We start from the raw sequence: 23,522 nt of genomic DNA on the forward strand, positions 1-23,522 counted from the left end.
AAATAGCTGATTCCAGTTCCATGATATCTTCCTCACTTACTTTATCAGAACCACAGCACAGGATAGAGATTTCCTTCAAAGTTCCTCATGACCAGGAAAATATCAAAGGATGTCAGGATATCAGCTAAAGGATATCAGCTAAACTGTGTAAGTGTGGACTGGACGATTGGGTAGTGAGGTGGACTGTGAACTGGCTGAAGGAAAGAAGCCAGAGAGTCATGGTCAATGGGGCAGAGTCCAGTTGGAGGCCTGAATCTAGTGGAGTGCCTCCAGGGTCAGTACTGCGACCAGTACTATTCAATATGTTCATCAATGACTTGGATGAGGGAAGTGCACTGTCACCACGTTTGCTGATCACACCAAGCTGGGAGGAGTGGCTGACATGGCAGAAGGCTGTGCTGCCATCCAGCGAGACCTGGACAGGCTGGGCAGTTGGGCTGGAAAAATTTAATTAAATATAACAAGGGCAAGTGTAGAGCCTTACATTTGGGCAGGAACAACCCCAGGTTCCAGTATAAGTTGGGGAATGACCTATTAGAGAGCAGCATAGGAGAAAGGGACCTGGGGGTCCTGGTGGACAGCAGGATGACCATGAGCCAGCACTGTGCCCTTGTGGCCAAGATGGCTAATGGCATCCTGGGGTGTATTAGGAGGAGGGTGGTTAGTAGATCTAGAGAGGTTCTCCTTCCTCTCTACTGTGCCCTGGTGAGACCACACCTGGAATATTGTATCCAGTTCTGGGCCTCTGAGTTCAAGAAGGACAGGGAACTGCTGGAGAGTCCAGCACAGGGCAACAAAGATGATGGAGTGGAGCATCTCCCTTATGAGGAAAGGCTGAGGGATCTGGGTCTCTTTAGCTTGGAGAAGAGTAGACTGAGGGGCGACCTCATTAATGTTTACAAATATATAAAGGGTGCATGTCACGAGGATGGAGCCAGGCTCTTCTCTGTGACAACTAATAAGACAAGGGGCAATGGGTATAAACTGGAACATAGGAGGTTCCATTTAAATTTGAGAAGAAACATCTTCACAGTGAGGGTGACAGAACACTGGAACAGGCTGCCCAGGGAGGTTGTGGAGTCTCCTACTCTGGAGACATTCAAAGCCCACCTGGACACATTCCTGTGTAACCTCATCTGGGTGTTCCTGCTCCAGCAGGGGGATTGGACTAGATGATCTTTTGAGGTCCCTTCTAATCCCTAACATTGTATGATTCTGTGATCACAGAACACTTGAAGTTGGAAGGAACCTCTGGAGGTTACCTGGTTCAACCTCCCTGTTCAAGCAGGGACAACTAGAGCAGGTTGCCCAGGACCATGTCCAAATGGCTTTTGAGTATCTCCAAGAAGGGAGGATCCACAACGTCCCTGGGCAACCTGTGCCAGTGCTTCGTCACCTTCACAGTAAAAAAAATGTTTCCTGATGTTCAGAGAGAACCTCCTCTGTTTCTCGTTGTGCCCATTGACTCTGGTCCTTTCACTGGGCACCACTGAAAAGAGCTTGGCTCCATCTTCTTTACACCCTCCCAACAGCTATTTACACACATTGATGAGCTTTCCTTGAGCCTCGTCTACTCCAGGCACATTCTTTTCATTTTAGTTCACTTTGTCTACTTTTAATTTTCTTAAACTTTCATTTATTCACACTGCAATTTATTGCCAGTTCCAAAAACTTTATTTTTGCAAGTGTTATGTGTCTTTGTGGAATGAGAGAAAAACAAAGGAAGAAATGTGCTGACATTTTTTAGAGAAAGGATTTCTTAGATAAGGGTGACAGGGCTTGCCAGGGAGCTCTGACACAGTTGAGAATGCATTCTCTTTAGATCTAGCAGAAACTAAATATACTTCATATTTGCTTCATGTTCTTCCTGGATTCTGAATTGTAATATTTTTCAAGAGCACAAAGAGATCACATTATTCGCCTTTACCCGGCAATCTTACCCAGCAATCTTTAGACCACTTCTGAACTGCCATGTCCAGTTGGGAATAATATGTCCACTCCAATGCATGAAATACATGAACAAATTTGGGTGGGTCCAGTGAAGATTCACCAAGATGGCTGGGGCTGGAGAACGTGCCCCGTAAGGAGAGGGTGTGGGAGCTGGGCTTTCGCAGACTGAGAAAGAAAAGGTTTTGGGGGTGCCTAGAAGCTCCTTTCCAATGCCTAAAAGGAGATTACCAAATGAGGGACCCAAAATCTTTATGTAGTTGCATGACCATAAAAAAAAAAAAAAAAAAGAAAAAAAAAAGAGGCAATTGTAACAAAACAAACCAGGGATGGAGTAAGGGCTCATATTCTTCTCACTGACCAAAGTCACATACGCAACAACTAGTTCTCTATGCAAAAACTGGAAACAGCATCCTGGCTTTCTCCAGAAGCCAATTAAGGTTATTTAAGATCCAAATCATTCCCTACATCTCTCCTTCAGTTATTTGTGGAGACTAGGGTGGTTTTACTCTCACTTCAGGCAACCTCATTCAGCTAGGATGAGTCTACACTAATTCAACACTAAGGTATCTCTCTGTGCCTTTAGACATTCAGAGTTATAGGGACATACAAACTAGTCACATGTGTAATTTTCATTTCTTTATGGCTATCAACACCAAACTTATTCCAGCATTGAACAAATATAAATGCACAACTATACCTTTTTAATATCTACCTAAGATCCACTATAGCTCACATTTAGGAATGTGAGGAGTATCTGCTTTATTAAAAGAAAAATAAAAGAAAAAATCCTCGGTATAAGAATAATGATGTTTACTTGAAAGTCTAGAGTCTTCTCCATTGGTATCATCTGGCAATGGGGCAACCACATACCCAAAGCATTACCAATAGTCTTTTCACAGAGATTAACCAATTTATAAATCAAATACAGCTCAAACGCGCAAACAAGTGAATGATGTCCACAAAGTTGTAACCCTGCCTCCCACCAGACTGGCAGGGGGCTAACACTGCTGCTCTCTGCACAGCAGCAACAGAACTTCCTCACAGAAAGAAAACTCAGCTTTTAGGAGGTTTCTAATCTCCAAGCAAGAAACTGTCCAGTGTATTACAGACACAGCAAAGGCAACACCTTGATATACATCTCAATTTGCTAAAATAAGACTGAAAAATAACGACTGTAAGAAGACAATGAAGAAGAGCAGTAGGATTTAGGAAACAAAACCATGAACTTGAAAAAGAAAATGCAGCCCGCAGTAGACCATGCCTAAATGCCTAGAAGTTCAATTCTGACAGCTTCTCCATCTCCCAGGTGTTATTTCCTGTGAAGTTAGGGGATTTTCACTTAAAGAAGCATGTTTCATTGGGAAGAATGGCAGATGGAGATTAGGAACATCAAAAACTTTTATGAAGTGCATTAGATAAGAAGAAAACAGAAGCCTAAAAAAAACACTTTTAAATATAAAGTTTCCCAGGGAGAAAGAGTAATGTTTACATGTATTCAGAATACGAATTCAAAAAATTGAAGGAACATACACTAAAAGCAAGAAAATACCATTTTTTAGATGGCAAGAATACAGAGATACACACAGAAACATGATATCTACATAACTTTTATTTCCCAGTCTTTTGCCACTGTGTGTAAGAATATACAATGTAACTGCATTCTCAGTTACACCAAGACAGACTCACTGTGGAGGATAATTCAAACCACAGCCAGCTACTATAAAATGAATAACAACTGCAGCCAGAGAAACCATGCAGATATCTGAGGGAGAGAAAGCACATAGAGGTGTAACTGGTAAAACAGAGTGGACTTCTGCTTTCTCTGTCCTTTATTGTTTGTTTTGGAGACATCAATCATCTGATCTGAGGTTCCAGGTACTTCCACTTCCAGGTTCCACTGCTACTTCCTAGCAGTGACATTTCTGAAGAGTGCAATGGCATATTCAAGAAACAAATTTACCCCAACCACTGCTTTAATTTCTCATAACTAAAAAAAGGAGAGTGTTGCAAGTTATAACATCTAATGGAAAAGAAACAGTTCAGGTGAAAGACAGAAATACATCTTTATGAGCTTGTTACATTTCAACAGGAGATGAAATATTTTATATAAGTTCAAAATGGTACTGTGGGTGTAGGTTTGATTCTTAATGTGTATGCTATTGCTGGTCAAAAAGCTTAAAATTCCATGGTTCATTCTGCTGTTGAACTTTATTTAGCTGAGTGGGTGAACAACACATGTACATGGACTGATTAGCAATCATTTTTGTGAGAAGTAATATTGCCCAGCCATCTGCTGTGCCATTACAAGGAGAGTGGTCTTGATGGATTAAATGTTAGTCACTTTTAATGTATTTTGTTTTATAAGTGAGTCAAACATTTTCAATACCTTTGGACAACGCTAACCTGATGAAATCTAAATAATGAAAAATATACCCTGGTTGTTGAGGTTTCATTTTATTTTCTTTTTAAACATAGTGCAGGTTTTTTCTCCTTACTGTAGTAACTGTTGCATGGATTGGTGATAGTTCATTCATCTTAAATTGCAGGGTATGGTAATACCGGTGGAACAAGTTGTTATGACAACATTCAGAGGAGGGGACTAAAGAGGATGGATGTTCCTTGTTTTAATTTTGAATAAACATGTTTCTGCGCTTTGAAACCCCTGAAAGGATATGTTTTCAGTTATTAGTGTGGATTCCACTTTTTCTTATGCATCTCAGGGCTTCAGGTGATGTGGTCTTTATATTTATGTTTACTTTGAAGTCCATAAAACACTTCAAAGTATCATAAAATTATAGTTGCAGTCTCGAAACATCTGAAGTAACTTGTAGTAAACTCTGAGGGACAACGGAATGGAAAAAGAGGGCGTTTCCCAATTCTGTTCCACTTTAAGACAGCATTTTTTCAAAGTCTGTTTTATGTTCTTTGTGCAGCTCAGTCCTGGAGAAAATTCGTCCAAGGAAGACAGTCTAGGGTGTTTTGTGTCCTTAAAATTGCTATATAGTGTAAGTGACAACTTGCAATTTTTTCATATATTTTTCATATATTATTGATACAAAAATGTCAAACAAATGAAAACTTCTCTTTCCATCAAACAATAAAGTGTTTGTTTTTCTGGGTTATTTGTCTAATTTAAAATCCATCACAGTACCGAAGTGCATTCCTAAGCCACACGGCTGCCTGGAAAAAGAATTAATGAGTCAGAACTTCACAAGCACACATTCATTTTAAGAGTCGAATGCCAAGACATTATCACTTACTCTCACCTCACTCCTGCTGTCATTTCATTGCCAGTGTGAACACAAGCTGCAAAGGATTAACTTTAAGTTAAAGTAATGAAATACAACCTGCTTCTCACACTCACAGAAAGTGTAGGAGACACTCTGTGGGCCTGACTGTGGCATTTAAAGAGGGGGAAATAAAACAGCCAGAAAAGTTCTTGAACACCCACGTCACTATAAACCTCTCTCATTTGTCCCATCTGAAGGATCAGATTTGCAAAGGGAGCAGCACTCACTGAGAGGCATTTCAGGGAGGGCAAAAGAGTCGGCAAAGGAAGAGGCACTATTTACCCAAACACAGTTAAAATGAAATTCATGCCTGACTACAAGATACACATCACAAACCAAGTTATCTGTCACCACAGCAGCTTACCTAAATAGGCAGGATTTTGCTGTGTGCTAGACAGCAGATGCTGATGCCATCAGGTACGATGCCATCGGTAGGAACATCGCTCAGCAGGTGAGGGGGGAAACCTGTCAGAGATCTGCCATGACTCCTGATCTGCCCAGGGAATGGTAACATCTATGCTGACAGTGTGAGCTGAACTGTAACACGGGGTGTCACTTATACACATATGCCAAGTCCAAAGACAACAATGTATACCTGAAACATCAACTATGTTCACAAACCAGGGACACTATACCAGTCTTGCCTTAGGTGCTCACAGAATGTGAGTGAATTGGGACTTACCTAAATGGCTGACATAACCCTGGAAAGATTTTATCCAAAAAGGATTAACAGAAGTCATGCCACCACGAAGAACACTGAATGAAAAAGGGGAGGTGACCTACAGTTTCTTGAAAGAAAAACAAACAAAACAACAACAAAAAACGCCAACAAACAAAACCAAACAAAGCAAAAGACTTTTCTTCACTCGGAGGAGGAATAAAAATAAAACAAAAAGTAGTTTCCGAATTGGAGAAAATAAAGTTTAGTCCTTGAAAGAAAAGTTACATCTCACTGCTAGCAATACACAAACCCTCCTCTTGAAAACTTTTAAAGTATTGACTGTTAAATATTTAATGTAATTGTTTCCCACTGGATTTCAGCTGATTCACACACTAACTGTTGCTACCTCCTACTGAAACTTGGCTTTTATTCTCTTAATAAAATTGTTTCTTGAAAGGCAGACCCCTGAGACCTCAGAATGTAATGACATGAGAACCACAGCTTTTATGTTGATCTAAAAAAAAAAAAAAAAAAAAAAAAAGGAGTAACAAAAAAAGGAGTAAAGGAGTTGCAACTTGAGGTCTCATGAGGCAGAAAAAAAGGGACTGAGGTGCTGGCATCGAGCAACTTTGTAACTTCACCTCTGAAATCTTTGTTTGGTGTGTTTGTTGTGCATACTGGAAATGTGCAGCTACAGTGGGTGGAAGAAATCCGTCCAAACTGCAAGGATCAGGTAGACCTAACTACCAGGAAAAAGAGGAAACGGCACAATTTGCTCACTAGATAACCAGTTCATTCAGGACACAGTGAGGAAAAATAGACTGAATGTGTTTAAAATTGCCTTCAGTTTCCCTGTCATCTCTCTCATCGATTTTTTTAAAGTACCTACCAATACCACACCAGCAATCAGGCCTTTCAGTGATGGACTTTAGCTCTGTACACACCAAACCAAAACAGCATTTATAAAATATTTATTCTAATTTCACTATTACTACTCTCGAATTTTGCTATGTTCAGTTTTGCAGAAATCACAGACTTTTTGCTATTTTATTATTATCTCTTTTCTCTTTAAATTGAAATGATAGAAGGATGAAATCCAGACTAATTTGAAGTATGGGTTTCCTGTTTTTCCCGCTGGCTCTTCCTCTGAAATTGCAACTTTTTAGTTTGAGCTTTGATTCCCCTGATTCTTCAGGGCAAAATACAGAAAATGAAAACCTGTGTGTCATGTTTTCCCTGATGACAGTCTGAACTTGTCTTCATAAGATATTTCCTAACACTTCTCTTATTCCCCCCTCCAGTATGAAACTGTCTGCTAATACATAAAGTCATAGGTGCACACTTTAGAGCAAACCTGTTAAAAATAAAACAAAAAACTACACACAAACAAACAAGACTATTACTGCAAATACCACATTTTTGAAAATTCTTTCAGATGAAATCTTGTTCCACAATTTCAAGCATCCATAGAAGACCCCAAATATTGGACATAGACTACTTCAACTTAGTAGCAGAATTATTATGCTATTATTTCAGGTTTTCTTGTATACTGCTTGCCAGTTGCTGCTAGTACTTCTTCCTGGCTGGGTTTGCAGATGTGTGATTGAACTGTTTGGTTGCAAACATTCAGTGGGGAACTATGTGATACATTCTCCATGGCACATGACACCCAAGAATTTGTGCAAGGGAGTGTCAGCCAGAAAATGTATTTTACATTATGGTGCCCTCAGACATGGTGCCTTGTATCACAGGATGCTTCCCTGGCTGCAGTACAGTGTCAGTGCTTCTCCCTTTCTTTATCACACTCAAGGCAAGGCACAGTCACCCTCTCAGTCACCTGTGTCTGGACGTCACAGGCATGGGAGAGGCTACACCACCACACTCCAAGATTATGACCAACAGGCACTGCCACAGCCAGGTGCACATCTGGGGTGGGATTTCAAAGGAGGAGACCCATGTTTAAGGTTTGGCAGATCCAGGGCACGTGAATAACTGGTGTGGTTGATGCACCACTTGGATTTGTAGCCAGCAAATAGCAGAAGTGCGCACAGGCTTTTTCAGTGCACAAAATATTTGTTCCTGAGCAACTACAGAAGATAATAGTGTTGAATCAGAGGGATGTCAACTAATGTGAAGTTTCTGAAGTTGGGTGAGGGTAAGCAATAGGTAGTACTAAACTCTTGCTATCATTACTGCTGGTTAAGGTGAATCATGACACTTTTTTTAGTCTCTAAGCCTGTTTTGATATCAAATGTTACTACATGAACCATTAATTTTGTATCATTGTTGTGCATTGCTATCATAATCACAAAACACCCACTTATGACCAGGCATTTCAGATAATACAAAGAACATGCAGCAGCAGCTAGAAAAATAACTGCCTCTTTCACTACACTGAATGCAGTAAAGACCAAGCCCCTTTATAACAATATTCATACCTCCAGCAAAGTGAGAGCAGAAAATACTGAAAATGTTGTATTTCTTTCAATGGGAAGAATGCTGTGCTTTTGAAGTTCAGCAGGAGTTAAGAGCTTTATAAGCGAACAGGTGTCATTGAGACACATATCAGAGAAAAATAGCAACAAAGCTCAGGTGGGATAACATCCAAAAGCATGGACGTAGCTTTCCAGAGAATAGCACAGGAAGGCAGTTCCCCATGTAAGCAGATAGAGTTATCTGTGATGCATGTATACAAAAAAAACAAGGCAGTTATGACAAACAGGGTCATTTTTAGAGAGTTCTCTTCATCTATTATTTACAATTCATTTATTCGATTGGCAAGTAAAATATATTTCACTGTCCACATCAAAATGAAGGATGAGGAAGTAACTTTCCAGATGCCATTGAAGATTGCTATTGTCATAACTTCCCTCCTGCTCAGTTTTCACTTCTTCCCATTGCACAGGATTTACACAGATAATTGTAGAGAACTGTCAGTTCAGCCAGATAAAATCCACTATAAAAAAACCACAGAAATACTGACAGATACTAACTAGCAAAAATAGCTCAGTGAAAACCCTTTCACAAAGGCGCTTTTTTTTTCCTACAAAAAGAGACAAGGTCTCAGTGAACGACCTATTTCTTTTCTAGTGGCAGAATCTAAATGTAGAAGGAAGAGATAGCACTAATGACAACAGCAGCAAAAACTATCAAAGGCTTTAAAATAAATTGATAAAATGAACAAAAGTGTCTAGCTGGGTCAAAATAATGGTCACTTTGTGTTTTAAGGCAAGTCAAATATTACATTGCTGAACTGTAAGCCGTAGTGTACAATTTAACATTTAAATCATTCTCAGTACTAAATGAAAAAAAGCTGGAAAATGTGTCCTCAGGTTTTAGAAAGACATCTAGGGGAAATCTGGGAAAAAAAGATGAATACAACAGATGCCCATCCAGACAACATTATAGGAACTTTAATAAAGGGCAGAATGCAAGAAAACAAAGATAACTGTGACAGAAAAGGAAGTCTCAGCACTACTTTTGTTGGTGGATGCAATATCTCACAACTTGGTTCATCCCTATGTGGAATTAGCAAACACACGAGGTCATGAAAATCTGGTTGACATATTAATTATCTTAGATTTTCAGGAGTCTCTTGACATGATTCCCCCAAATCTTTTTTTAATGGAATTAAGTGGACCTGGGATACAAAGTCATGGAAAAAGCATTAGGTAGAAAGACAGGAATAAAGGTCAGGCGTAGTATATCAGTTATCACACTGAAAGGGGGTGACCACTGTAGCTGTTTGCATTAAATCCTGAACTGCTCAATATCCTCCTAAATTATCTACAGAAGAGTGTGACTGATGATATAACAAAATTTGCTGAAGGCGTATCATTACCAAGCTAAGTAAAAAGTGAAATGTGGGGAGATGTAGAAGGACTTCAGGGTACTGATTCACTAGACAGTACAACAGCAGATGGAATTGAATTTTGATAAATGCTAACCATTTCAAATATGAACCCTCCCTCCCAAGTTCACATACCCACTAAGTGGCTGCAAGCTAACTGCTGCTGCTGCTCAAGAAAAAGTACAGTCACTATATATGATTCTGTGAAAATGTTCACTCGTATCTCAAACAGATAGTAGTGTACAGCACAGCACACCCACATAATAAATTTCAAGCAGATTTCTGGTCATTTCATCTCAAACTATATATATATTTTTATATATATATATATATATATACACACACACACAGGAAGAAGGAGGATGAGGATTGTGAGAAAACTATAAAGGCTTCTATACAACAAAAGATATCACCATAAGAAAGCAGACCATGGAGGACAGCCATCATACCAGTCTGTAAAATCATTACTATCCAAAAGAAGGTGACTGAATAAGGAATAATAATTTGCTGCTTTTCAGAACCCAAGAACTTGGAGTCAACCAGTGTAATTATCTGGCAGACCCTTCAAAACAACAACAAAAAGCCCCCATATCTACAATGTTTGATCAACCTGTGTTACATATTGTCATAGGATATTGTAAAAGCAACGGAAGAAAGGCCATTCAGGAACTATTAAACAAGAAACTGAAAACACTTGCAGGTCTGGAGATTCCCCAAGGTTCACGTTGTCAGAACCGGTGAAGCATGAGACCACTGCATCACTGCATCCTACGGTGCAAATCTCTTCCTAAGCATTTGTGACTGACCACTGCCAGAAACAGCACATGGTCCAGATGGTCTCACTGCAGCTCTGTCTTATGTTGTTACCGGCATTATTGTACAAAATGCTCTTAATTTCTAGTATTGTGGACCATGCATTGGAGATAAACTAATTTGCATTGCTGCCTATGTTTTTTTTTTGCTGTACAAAAGATTTTTGGCTTGATAGTCAAATTTCTAATACTAAATTTTAAATGACAATATATTGATTCATTAGTTGCTCTTTCTGGACATCGTTTTGGCATGTCACAACATCTTCTAAAGGTACCATGCAGAAACTTAAATACACCTTATCACTTCTAATTTATTATCAGTCAGCCATCATTACCAAGGTAAAAGTTATTGTAGAGAGTTTAATTACTTCTGATCTATTTCTTGTAGGCATAAATTTTCATCTTCTTCAGATAGTTCAGACATATATTTGCAAAAGTTAATTAGCATGAACTTTAAACCCCTGGAAACTTAGAGTTGAAAATCTACAGATAGTTGCCTGTACATTTAATTTTATCATGCAGTTACAGTGGTGGTCACCATTAATAAAATTCATGTCAGGTTTAGCTGTGAATCTGTAAATCCCCATCCCTAACTTCCTCAAACCAGCCTACTTGAAAATATCCTCGAGTTAGGTGACAAATACTTGAAGCTTCCTCAAAAAATAACCGCTTTCTCTTATGTCATAAAGAAAAAATCAGCCATTTATTATTTCTCTGAAAGACCTTAACAAAAACATTTAAACTTTATTAATCCCACAGTTACTTATTGTTGCTTATTATATTTTTGCTTTGTTTATTTCATGCTTGTGATTATATTTGAAGACGTAAATAATTCCACAATTTCAAGATGCAAATACTCCACACTTAGAGTTCTTCATAACCTTTCTAATAAGATCTAAAGCTATTGAAAGGTTAAGTTCTCCAGTTTGTCTAAGGTATTACCTTGAAGTAGTAATTAGGAAGCAAATTTTCAAAAGCAAGTGTAAATTATTTGTTATAATTTCTACATGCCAAACTGAAGTGAATATAGTCTTTTTGTGGTTTGGATTTTTTTAAAATTAATTTGAGCTTCAACTTCAGTGAGAAGAGTAATTTTTTAGTTGCTATAAAATTAGGTTCTATTGCCACTAGATGTTTTACACTTTGTGGATCCAAGTCTTCCAAAGCCAAATAAGGTCTTGCAGCTACAAGCCCACAGTAGACATGGCTCCTGTCACCCATCCTGCCATACAAACAGTGAAAATCCTGAAAATATGTGAAATTTGGGTAGGTGGCTCAATGCAAACAGTGAAATTAGAAGAAAGGAGAAATATTATAGAGAGAACATCTGAATGGAGAAGAATATGCGAATTAGGTCCAACCAGCAGTCATAAGCAAATGAGAATCAGAGGATATTCTATGCAGTAAAATTGGGGAATGAACGATGAAGATAAAAATGAGAAAGGAAAAGAGAGGAGAGGGGAAAAAGGAAGAAAAAGATGGAAGAGAATATTGAAAACTGAGAGAGCACCTAGGAAATATTAATCTGTCCAAAATGAAATGGGAAGCAACATCCTTTGCATAGTAAACTAGAGCATCCAGCAGTTCAATTAATCCTGAGTAGTCACTATATTCCTATGTGGACAGCAGTATTTCTCTACATGTGCTGTGGGAAAACTGAAAACCCTCTTAAGGGCAATTAGTAACAAAATCAAGAGAAGGCCTCACATTAACGTTGCAGTCATCAAATACTATATGCAACATGGAAATATCAAAACATTTTTGTTTACTTGACTATAAATAGCTGCAGCAGTTGTTGGCAAGATGAAATAGAATTTTAAGTACTTTTATTCAATTAAGTTGTCCAGATTTAAAATCTCACTTCCACCTACTTGTGCTTTCCATTACTATATAACGCAGTTCTCAGGGAAACCAGGAAGCAGAAAGCTAATGAAGTCTCTAGACAATTATTTAGCAGCTTTAATTAATTATGCCAGTATGAATTGGGAATTAGTAAATGTTCTTCCTCTTAAACCTCCACAACTTGCTACAATCTCAAAGGTTCAGAAGGAGGCTGTCAAACAGTAAGAAAAGCACAAAACTTCCCGGTAACTTTAGTAAAAATGATATCAAATATTTTATTAGGAAGGTCATTAGAATTTAATTTATGCAATAAATTAATGACCTTTATTTCTAAAAGTTATCACAATTCTCCCTCAAAGCACATGTATTTTCAGTTGTACTTCTGTCCTTAGGTAAGTCAATAAATACATGTTTTATTGCTATTAACAAAGACAGTAACATAAGGGTCTCTAACCATGCTGAATAATCAAAATTATCAGCTACTAGCATGGAAAGCTACAATGCAAGCAGACAAAATGGGGAAAGGATAATATTTTTTAATAAGTAGGAGCTGGTATCTGAAACCAGATATTTTGAAAATCTGATGCATCTATAGGAAGTTAATATTAGCCTTACACACATTTTCCTAACACTGAGACAGTGATTCTGTATTCTGAGCAACAGCATCAAGTAAAAGAGACCGCTACAACACCTACAAGGAGATACCCAGCTTAGGAACACCGGTTCCTTAGGAGAACAATGTAGAGAATTTTCAATGAAAACTAAGGAACAAAAATTGCTACATTTGGAATTTGAGTCTAAAAACTGATTATAAAGCTTTCCAGACTTTATAAATCGTTAGGGAGAAGCCAGTATCAGTTTTGAATATCTCATCATATATGCAGCTTTATGATGAAGCTGTGTACTTAGAAGTGACTTCATCGGTAAAGATTTAAACTGTGTAATTTTCATTTTTTATAGCCTAGTTTGTTCTGTGACAGAAAGGGTGAAATACATTCCTCCAACTTGTGCAACAGAGCATCTGAAGTTCTTTCCAACTAAGTTACTTTAAATTAATGCTTACCAATATTTTAGCTTCTATTGTCTGGATCTGGTAATAGTTTTAGCATTAACTTTTTAACCGAGTAGGCTTCTTCAGACTATTTTTTCTAATCAGTATTTTATATTCTAGTTGGTACTTCTTTCTTATTCTTTACTCAATAAGAATCTCAAAGACCTTAGTGAAATAAAGCCTGCACTGCCAACTGAATTCTAAAGAAAATACTGATTGTTGTTTTATTTCATTTTTTAAAATCTAACTAGGTATTGGACACTTTTTATAAACTAGCTTTTGGATTTTAGCCTGAGATATAGCTCAAAGGCAACGCTACACCTAATCCTATTTTAAAAAGCATCTAGTTAAATCTTGTTTCTTTTTGAGTTAATGAGAAAATCTCTAGCTTTCTGCAAGACTGGAATTTAACCTTTAATGACTAAAACAAAGGAGGGAGGAGTGGATGTCATGTGAAGGTATTACACTTAGCCACTGAAAATAATTTTGAGTAGCATTTGGAGACTTTAATATCAAAAGAATGAATTATTTATCACTAAAAATAAATAGCTTTGAAAAGACCACGATGGAATCAGGGCTAGTACTAAGAAAAAAGAAATTTAAGAACTCAGTTCAAGGTTTGTTTTTAACCAAAATTAAGCAAACATCAACGGTATTCTGTTTTATTTAGGAAATATATATGACACACAAGTTATAGTCAAATCATAAAATAGTTTAGGTTGGAAGAGACCTTAAAGACCATCTAGTTCCAACCCCATTGCCACAGGCAGGGACACCTTCAACTAGATCAGGTCGCTCAAAGCCTAACTGGAACCAAAAGAGATCTATTTTTTATTAGTATGCTGTTGACAACAGCAAACAGGTTGGTCAAAGAAATAATGTTATGGAACACGTATGTTTTGTTATACCAATAACAGTAATATCATTTTAGTCTCACTGTTATACAGCAAATTATGATAGAAGGTAGCAAATTCCATACTCGTGATCTTTACCCATTACTCCAATATAACATTCAATTATAAATTAAACAGATATAATTCATTAATAAATTATAGGTAATTCAAAAGTTTATGAAATTTCTTTAACGATAAATAGGATTAGTTGTCTAAGCTAGACCTATTTTGTACCTGGCTAATATAACCTATTACATTGATAATATATTTTGCTGTTTATTAAGTGGTTTCTAAAGGGATTTTCAGAGTTTATGATGTTGTATTATACATAAATCCTGCTATGTACAAGCATGGTATATTAATTACTAAGATTGAAAAAAACAAACTATTTCAAATAGTATCCTGTCAAATGGGTCCAGCTTAAAGCGACAAGGGAGGAGAAATTTTATTTAGACGTGTTTAATATAATGAAACAGGTTTGATAGTTTGACCTATCTGCCTCTGTAAAGGAAGTGATTTGTCACTGTTACCATGAACTCTTTGCATCTCTATCAGTCACAAACTCCATTTCTTCTCTTCAAGTGTAAAAAACTGCTCATTTTTAACCAGCTGCCACACTACTAAACATATCAGAAGAAATAGCTGCTCCATGACATGGAATTGGAAATGAGAACTGATGTGGCCTGTTACCTATCTGCAAGCCAGAAAGTAACCTGGCCAACCTAGGAACATGTTAATTAGCTTGAAGAGTGACTACAGGGAAATGAGGGTGCTCAAACAGCACCGGCACATATGTAGAGCGAAAGCTCCACGCTGGCCGGACTGCTCTGTGCTCTTGGGAGACACTCCTGACACATGCAGTCTACGCGGGGTAACAGATTATACCAAACTGGAAAAAACCTTCAGTGGAAAAACATGAAATCCATTAAATCTGATTTATCCTGTCACAACTGAATTACAGAAAATACACCTCTGTTCACCACTTCCAAAATCTATCTAAGGGCAAATAAAATAACCCCTGCACATGAACATTTACCACTGAGGTCCTGATACCACAGGAGTGGCTAGGAGCCCACTGGGTGCCACACACTGGTAAGTGCCGCCTATGCTACACATAACTAAATGAAAACTGACCCATACATTTTAACTGTGCTTGAGTGTCGCAACATAAATACTATTAGTACTAAAGCAGTGTCTGTAAATTTTGACATTTTCTATTGCCAACCAGGATTTGAGTTTTACTTTCTTTGCGTTCATCTAAAATTAAAGTCATTATTCCACTTAAATGTTACAGGACCTGACAAGATCAGATCAAATTCACTCAGCAGAAGAAAGTTAGAAAATCATTTACACTAGACTTGACGAAAGTTCATGAGGTTTTCCTCCCCGAACAAAATGTGCCCAAATTTCTGTCAGACATATGAAAAAAGTGTCTTGGTGTTCCTGGCTTCCTAGTATGAGGATGACAGTATATGTGCTGGCAGCATAAATTAGTTTTATTAGCTTTTTTTTTTTTTTTCTAGTTGAGCTGATAAATGGGATGCATTCTACTCTTGCTTTCCACAAGTTCTGATTAATGCAAAGACTGCAAACACAAGCATGACCTTTCCATTCCCTTCTTTCTTCCTTTTCATAAGAGGCTCTTTTCTCCATTAGCAAATTCTGGAAGAACCTCCCCTTTGCTTGCAGCTGTCTGGTGCTATCTCCCAAATGGCAATCAGTTAGAACATCTCATCTGGCTCCTGCACTTTGCTGCTACATTACTGCATATGCATGGAGAAAGGGGCAGAAATAACTTAGAGCTGACTGATTTTTCATGTACCGTTTCATATCTCAAACAAAAACCCTAATATTTTTCCTCTAACCCTTTAGGTTAGGTACTGTGTGTTATAAAGGTCATTATTAACACAGCAGTTGCTGATGAAAGATTTTACTACAAAACAATGGAAGGAAAGGTGGAAGAAACACAGTCAGATGTTGTGCTGAGTTCTTCCTTTTTATTGCACTAGCTCACTAACCACGGTTTACGTGGCTGCTGGTGGGCATCTAGTTACAAATTAGCAAACATCAGTTAAGTGTGAAGACTATTAATAACAAGAACTGAAACTGAAAAATCCCAGGAGGGTGTCTATTTCAAGGAACAGTCCTGTTTTATAACTTTTGAAGTCTGACTTAGTCAAATATATTTGACTTCAGTGTCATTCTTGACATTCAGGAGCAGTAGCAAACTCCTTCAACAGACTGCCAAAATGAGCTGGACCGGGGCAATCTGAAGGCAAAGGCTGCACCTTCGGGAGCTGGCTGCAGTGCTGGGGTTCTGCCAGAGCAACCACCTAATAATGAAGTGTCTTCAGCCACATGCAAATGGCTGTGCAGATATGAGTAAATTAAAAAAGCAATACGCATTAGTAACGGTATTGTATAGGAACAAGGGGATGATGGCTAAACATACTATCAACTGTTAGAAGCTCTTTCTGAGTCACCTAGATAGAAATTCTTCATGGACTGACTTAAGGATGAAATGTGTGTTTGTGAATAACACACATTTCATTATGAAAATACTTGAAAACTGGCATTGGTTTTTCTCCTTGGAAAGACAACATCATCATTTACCATTGGCACATCAGAATACTAGGGAACAGAGAAATAAAGTGTCTGTCCAAAAGGCATCAAAGAAATCAGTGCAAGAACCAAGTACAGAATTAGTCTCTTGGCAATTTCAGCTGATGCATTTATATCAGTTTATCTACCTTTTTTTGTTCTATTTTTTCCCCTAAGGTTTAAAAGTACTTCAGCCTCTATTGTGGTCAGTCTGGTACATTTCATGGCATTAATTATACTTTAAAAAAGCAAAACACAATGTAGAGAGAGTAGATTTTCCACATTAAAAGTAATTGGCACCATCAGTGAAGAGTCAGCAGTTATCCTGTGATGGTCAATTCAACAAACACAGGTCTAATTGCCAAACCACAAGCCCTTACAATTCTGTAAACTCAGTTAATTGCTTCTTTTCAGGTTGAGATCAGGCTTATTTTTGTAACTGAATAAAAATTTCACATTAAAAATAACTTAGATCATTTCTGTTCCTTAAAATTCTACAGATGAGTTGTAGGCTGAAACACAAACATTTTTTAAGTACATACTGAAAAGCAAACAATATAACAGCAACTGTATGTTGTGCACAGCTATTCTGGGCACAAGCTCTACTCTGTTCCACCGAGTAACTTCGAATCTGGTATAATTTGTCAGAATTCACCCATCATGTCCAGTTTATTTTCTTGATGGAGATTTACTGCAGCAAGCCAAAGTCTTTCAAATCTTCCACAGAAAGTGATTTTCCACTTATGAAAAACATGCAAGCTTTTTTTGGCTGGCAATTAATATTTGTAACTATTTTTTACTTGAAATTGCTGTTTCCAGATAATAGCTCTACAGTTATTAGCACACTGAAAGCAAATGTTACTGCCAGACCTTCTTCCGCCTTTTGCTCACCCACCATCCACAAAGCAGCCTTCTTCATCCCCACTATCCCCACTTAAATGGTATTGGAGTTGTATTTGCTATGCCAAACAAAGGAAAAAAAATGCAGTACAAAATGTGTTGGCTTTTTGTTTGTTTGTTTGTTTTGGCTTTTTTTTTTTTTTTTAATTTTAAGGTACAGTAGTGCCACTTCCTTCTTACTGGTTCTTTTTACTAAAGAGCAAGGTGACTGAAGGAATTAGGTGTTTTCACTCCAGAGAACAAAAAGCTGAGGGGGGACCTCATCACAGTTACAAGTACAAAGAGGACGGAGGCCACAAGGAGAGGACAAGGGGCAACGGGTACAAGTTGCATGGGAAGAGGTTTCATCTTGATCTAAGAAAGAAATATTTTATAGTGAAAACAACCCATTGCTGCAACAACTTCCCCAGAGACATGGTGGAGTTCCCATCAGTGGAGGTGTTCAAGATGTGACTAGACAGGGTGCTAGATAATCTCATCTGGGCTCCCTTTCCCACGAAAGGTCAGACCAGAGGATCTTTTGAGATCACTTCTAACCTGGGCTGTTCTAGGATTCTGTGAATCTAACTGTCTGCTTACTCCTTAAACCACAATTTGCATGCCTTGCTCGAACGAGTAGTTCATGCGCTGGTAGGTGAGGTGTGCCAATAGTCCTTACATTTTTCTGGACAGAGTAGAATATACCCTTAAAATATGTGAACCAAGGTCTACTTTGTGTTTCTTTTACAGGTATGTTTCTGATACAGGAATTCAACAGACATGATAACTTTCAGTGCAAACACAGGCACTATTTGTTTCTGCATCATGAAAATGCAGTTTCACAAGAGCTTTGTAAAAGAACCCTATGGGAGAGATTTAAAAGACAGTCATAGTAAACCCCTGACACACTGCTGAAAAGCAGATGGAAGATACTGGAAATCCAAATTATGGTGACAACAGTTCACAGAAATTTAGGGCATTTCCACAAGAAATTCTAGATTGTCTTGTCCATACTAGAACAAAGAGTCGCACACTTAAAAATTTTTACAAAACAGAATATTTTCAGAATAGCTCTTGCCCACCACCTGCCAGGTTCACTGCTATCATGTGGTAACTCTGAGCACCACCCAAAGACAGCACTTAGGGCAACTGGCTTCCTGAAGATTTGTGCTCAGCCAGCTCTAGACAGCTGACTTTGGACTAGAACTGACACACATGCGACACTTTGGTCATCATGGATAGTTTTTTCCACCTGCAATCTGAGAGGATAAAACCCAGCTTAAATTAAATTACTATGGTGGTCTGGTTACATATGTTAGTACTTTGTGTGTTTGTGTAATTTTAATTGGGAATCGTGTTTTCCATTTAGTTTAACATTTCTTCTATTACAAATTTCGCAACAACCAGATAATCTGAATGGCAGCATATCCCAGTATTGCAGTTCTGGTTTGACAAATAAAGATTGAGCTTCCATATCAAATAAACACAGAATGGCAATCTTTCAAATACATAGGTGAGTGTTTTGTAGCTGACAACCGAGAAATACAATATACAATATACATAGGTTTCTTGCAACCTCTGCTTTATTATCAGGAAGCAAACATATGACAATGTGCAAAGTCACATAAAACTGGAAGCAATTAGTGAACTCTTTCATGTAATGTATCGATAAGTTGTAAACTGGCTTCTTCCAAATAATGAATTATGTATTTATAAGAGTTTCTCATTATACAAGTGATTTTACTTTTTGCTGGAATTACATAATGATCATACTTTCATTACTAATATGTCCAAATAAAACAACAAACACATTATTTGAATTTAAAAAAACAAATAAAACACGAATTTCATTCCAAAAAGTCCAGAAATTGATATAGGAAAAATTAGTGGTTTCAATCATGCTTTAAAGAAGGAAAGTTAATTTTCCCTTAACCAAAAGATAATGGGAATTTCCACAGAATGTTTTATTTCTGACATTCAGCATTTTCTACTAGAAATCATTCCTTTCTGGAAAATTCCAGATCATGTAACCAGATTCCTGTAAATTGGGAAATAAATATCAGAAACACACCAAACTGCTTTGCTGATGGCCACACAAGAAACCTGCAGTAGAGCCTGGAACCAAAGCTTTACTTCCACGTTCCAAAACAGCTGACAGAGCAATGAACTGTTCTTCATCACTGCACTGATTTTATTTACAGTTCACTTTCCATTTAAGATGCTATAAAAGTGTCCAAATTTAAGAACAGAAATGCAGCTCTTGGTAACAGTACAAGAGTGTATTTCATTAATTCTATTTATTTTTTATATCCTGAAAAACAGCAATATGTTAAACAAACTATTTAGCATGACACTGAGTAAATTCCTCATGGAATAGAACAGAAACTTATTTTCTACTAATTAAAGCAGCTACCATTTTTATTCTTGGCCATCATCTTGTTTCTTAGTCCCTGCTCCAATAAAATGGATATCCAAAATCCTCAGATTCTTAGCAAAGGTTTCTAAGGTTTAATGCTCCCTGTTTTGCTATTGAAATTGTACTGGTCAAATGCTGCCTAGCCTTTCCCACTGCAACAGAAGAACAAGTCAGGTCCAATCATTTAAAAAGACAAACTAGAATTTTCAGACATGAAAAAAAAAAGAGAAGTTACCTGGGTCTTCTATAGATAAGTTCTTTGTTAACCACTGAACAATGTCTGAACCTAGGAAAAAAACAACAGGCATTTTTAGATTAGTACATTTTTTTCTCCTGTTCTCCAGTTCCATAGGACAATTAACATTGTTCTACTATGTAAAAGTGATCTATATTTTTTCCTCAGTTTGTCTAGGAAAAACTAGATCATTCTATTTTTGTTACTTTTATTTTTTGTTTTCTTTTAGCAAAGGAACATACCTCTCATTTCTTTCTTTAGGCCAAGACTCATAAAATGTAATAGAAGTGCACAAAGGGTACGATAATAGCCTGTATTTCAAAAATTATATTACTGCAAAACTTACATACAAAACCAAACACTTTATTAAGTTAATACTAAGTTTCCCAACCTTCCAAATTAGTTTACAAATGAAGCCTAAAAAATGTAAAAGCCATACGCATTGTGATTGTGCAATATATGGGGTGTATGCTGCAGGGCATGCTGGAGGCTTAAAAACCTCCTTGGGACTAATCCATGGCATTATGAGCTCTTCTTATAAGCTGCAGTTTGTGTTGCACTTTGCCTTATGGTTCCATTATCTTTAACTATCTCTTCTGCTGTAGTGACTTTCAACCCATTCCACTGGCTACCAGTAAAATCATATTCAGTTACCTAAAAATGTACTACCAATGTTTCAAACTCCACCTCATGGCTAAACTCTTCATTTTTCTCCTGGTGCTAAAGCTCTTTCCTCACCACTCTGGTCTCTCTTCTGTATCTCTTAATTTACTGGCTATTCACTTCTTCCTACCTAAATTCCTGTCCTTATTTTAAGGTCACATGTTATTGCTTGCCTCTTAACACCTTCAATACCAAATTCCCTGCTATCTTACACACTGACTATCCTTCCAACCCCACCCCCTAATTCCTCACTCCCTCTGCTCCTCTTGGCCATGAACCACCTATCATACTTTGCATTCTGTATGCCCAGTCACAAGCTGAAGTTGGTCTTGATTTTGGGACTGAAAGCTACAGTTGGACTTCACCCACCATGAGCATGAATTACAAAATAAATTATAAAGTAGTTCTGCAGACAAAAAGACAAACACATTTATGATTAAGTAACTTTAAATAAACAAATTGGTTTAAGGGGAAAATATGCTGAAAACACTGAGGGGGGTTATGTACATCTTCTCTGTGTTTCATGACAGTTGCATCATGCCTCCAGTTCAGACAAGCAACACAATAAAGAGACATATAACATAATGTTTCCTTATAGAACCAATATTTAAGTTGCTCATCCATTTCTCAGAAGATATAACAACATAATTCTTCTATAAACCTTAAATTTAAAAAGATAATAAAAAACTATAAAATCTATACAATATAAAACAAATCAAAACAATAAAATCTCATGCATGGCTAATAAACACAACATTAGAATGTGGAGGATATTTCCCCTGACACTCCCTAGATTGAGATTTCTTTCTTTACTTCCCATAGTGCATAATTTCCTTTGGTCTTCTTAAGCTAATGAATATGATAGTTCTAAAAAAGCGTTTCAGAGAAGAAAGAAAATTTATTTCTCCTTACTTTCTTAATTTTAAAGAATATAATTTTGTAGTTTTTATTTTATTACACTTAGTGAACAGTTTTATCGTGTATTTTACAAAACCTAGTTGATTATACCATAAATTTTCATGTGTGTATGCATTACTAAATTGATCACGTAGCAATGAAAACTGTGAAGATTTTACAGCCGTGTCCAGTGCAGAGATTTTCATTCCCATGTTACATCTAAATTGTGATAGATATTGAACTCCGGTGGAACCATTTCTTAGAGCACTTACACAGAATCATTCCATAAATGAGGCAATTCACCTTTGTATGGTGTTGGATATGTAGAAAAATATTTCAGACAGATAATCCTACTTCAAAATATTCTATTTTTATACATTTTTTATAAATATAATTTCTGTCCTTGTGCATATGAACTTAGTGAGACTGATGCTGAAGCAAGAATTTTGTCTTAGTATAAGATGAAACTTCATAGACTTCAATGATACAGTTTCAAACCTACCTATATTTTTATGTCAGCTGACTAGAGATGTTAGTCAGCCCTGAATATTTTCACAAATCCTCAAAGGCCAGAGACAAAAAGTAATTAGAAAAACAACATGACATTTTTGAATACTGACTCTTAACTTTGGTTTCTTTCAAATCTCTCAGGTACTATATGGGAAGAAATTTTCTATTCTTTTTATCTTAGCTTCAAATACTTCTTTCCTCTTTACCACTTTTGAAAACTTTCCGATGGAGACACACCATATTCCTCAGCCCTTAGCTCCTGGCATCATATTTACATACATGGTCTACACACCAGAAATTTCACCCCCATATGTTATACTGTCTTCTAGCTTATTATAAACAATAGTGGGAAATGGTATTTCCTGACAATTATATAATCTGATTCTGAAAGATCATTACTACTCTATTCACTTTCCACACTGAAGCCATTCCCCTGGTACCCAAAAGCCTGAACAGCAGTTTAACCCAGCTATCACATTTGAACACTCCAGTGATTTCAACTGCAAGACTTCAATGACAAAAGCCCAGACAAATAAATATTAACATGAACACTCTCCTTAGAGTGTGAAGGCTATTCAAGTAAATCAAAATTGCAAGTAATTTGTCAAATCACAAGTGAGAAATTTTTGAGTTCACATTCCTTTGAGACATCTTGTGGCTAAAAGCTCTAAAAGAAATTATAAAGATATTATCTCATATATCTTGCTGTGTGTTTTTTTGGTTGCTACTTTTATTGTCTAATTAACAGAATTATTTCATTCAATCATTCCTGTGCTCTTTTCTAATGTTTACTACTTATGCAAATGTGTTTCTAAAAGCAAAATCACTACTATAATCTCTTATCTCAGGAAAAGAACAAGGCAGCAAAATAGGTGAATACTCTACAGGAAAACAATATTTCCATTGAGTCCAGGCTTTGAAAATCTGGTGACCAGTAAATTCATGTCATTTTTCATACACCACCCTTCGCAT

General features: G+C 37.1%; 1 protein-coding gene across 7 annotated transcripts in view; it reads right to left on the bottom strand.

The window, feature by feature from the left end:
* The window catches only part of RGS7 (regulator of G protein signaling 7), a 240,103-nt gene that overhangs the window by 84,518 nt on the left and 132,063 nt on the right, over positions 1 to 23,522 (bottom strand). For all 7 annotated transcript variants that reach the window (XM_065057835.1, XM_065057838.1, XM_065057836.1 and 4 more), the window contains one exon: positions 20,481 to 20,531. In XM_065057835.1, the coding sequence (XP_064913907.1) occupies positions 20,481 to 20,531 (51 nt within the window). The remainder of the gene's footprint in view (positions 1 to 20,480; positions 20,532 to 23,522) is intronic.

The sequence above is a fragment of the Columba livia genome, chromosome 3 (assembly GCF_036013475.1).
Source record: "Columba livia isolate bColLiv1 breed racing homer chromosome 3, bColLiv1.pat.W.v2, whole genome shotgun sequence".
Taxonomy (NCBI): domain Eukaryota; kingdom Metazoa; phylum Chordata; class Aves; order Columbiformes; family Columbidae; genus Columba; species Columba livia.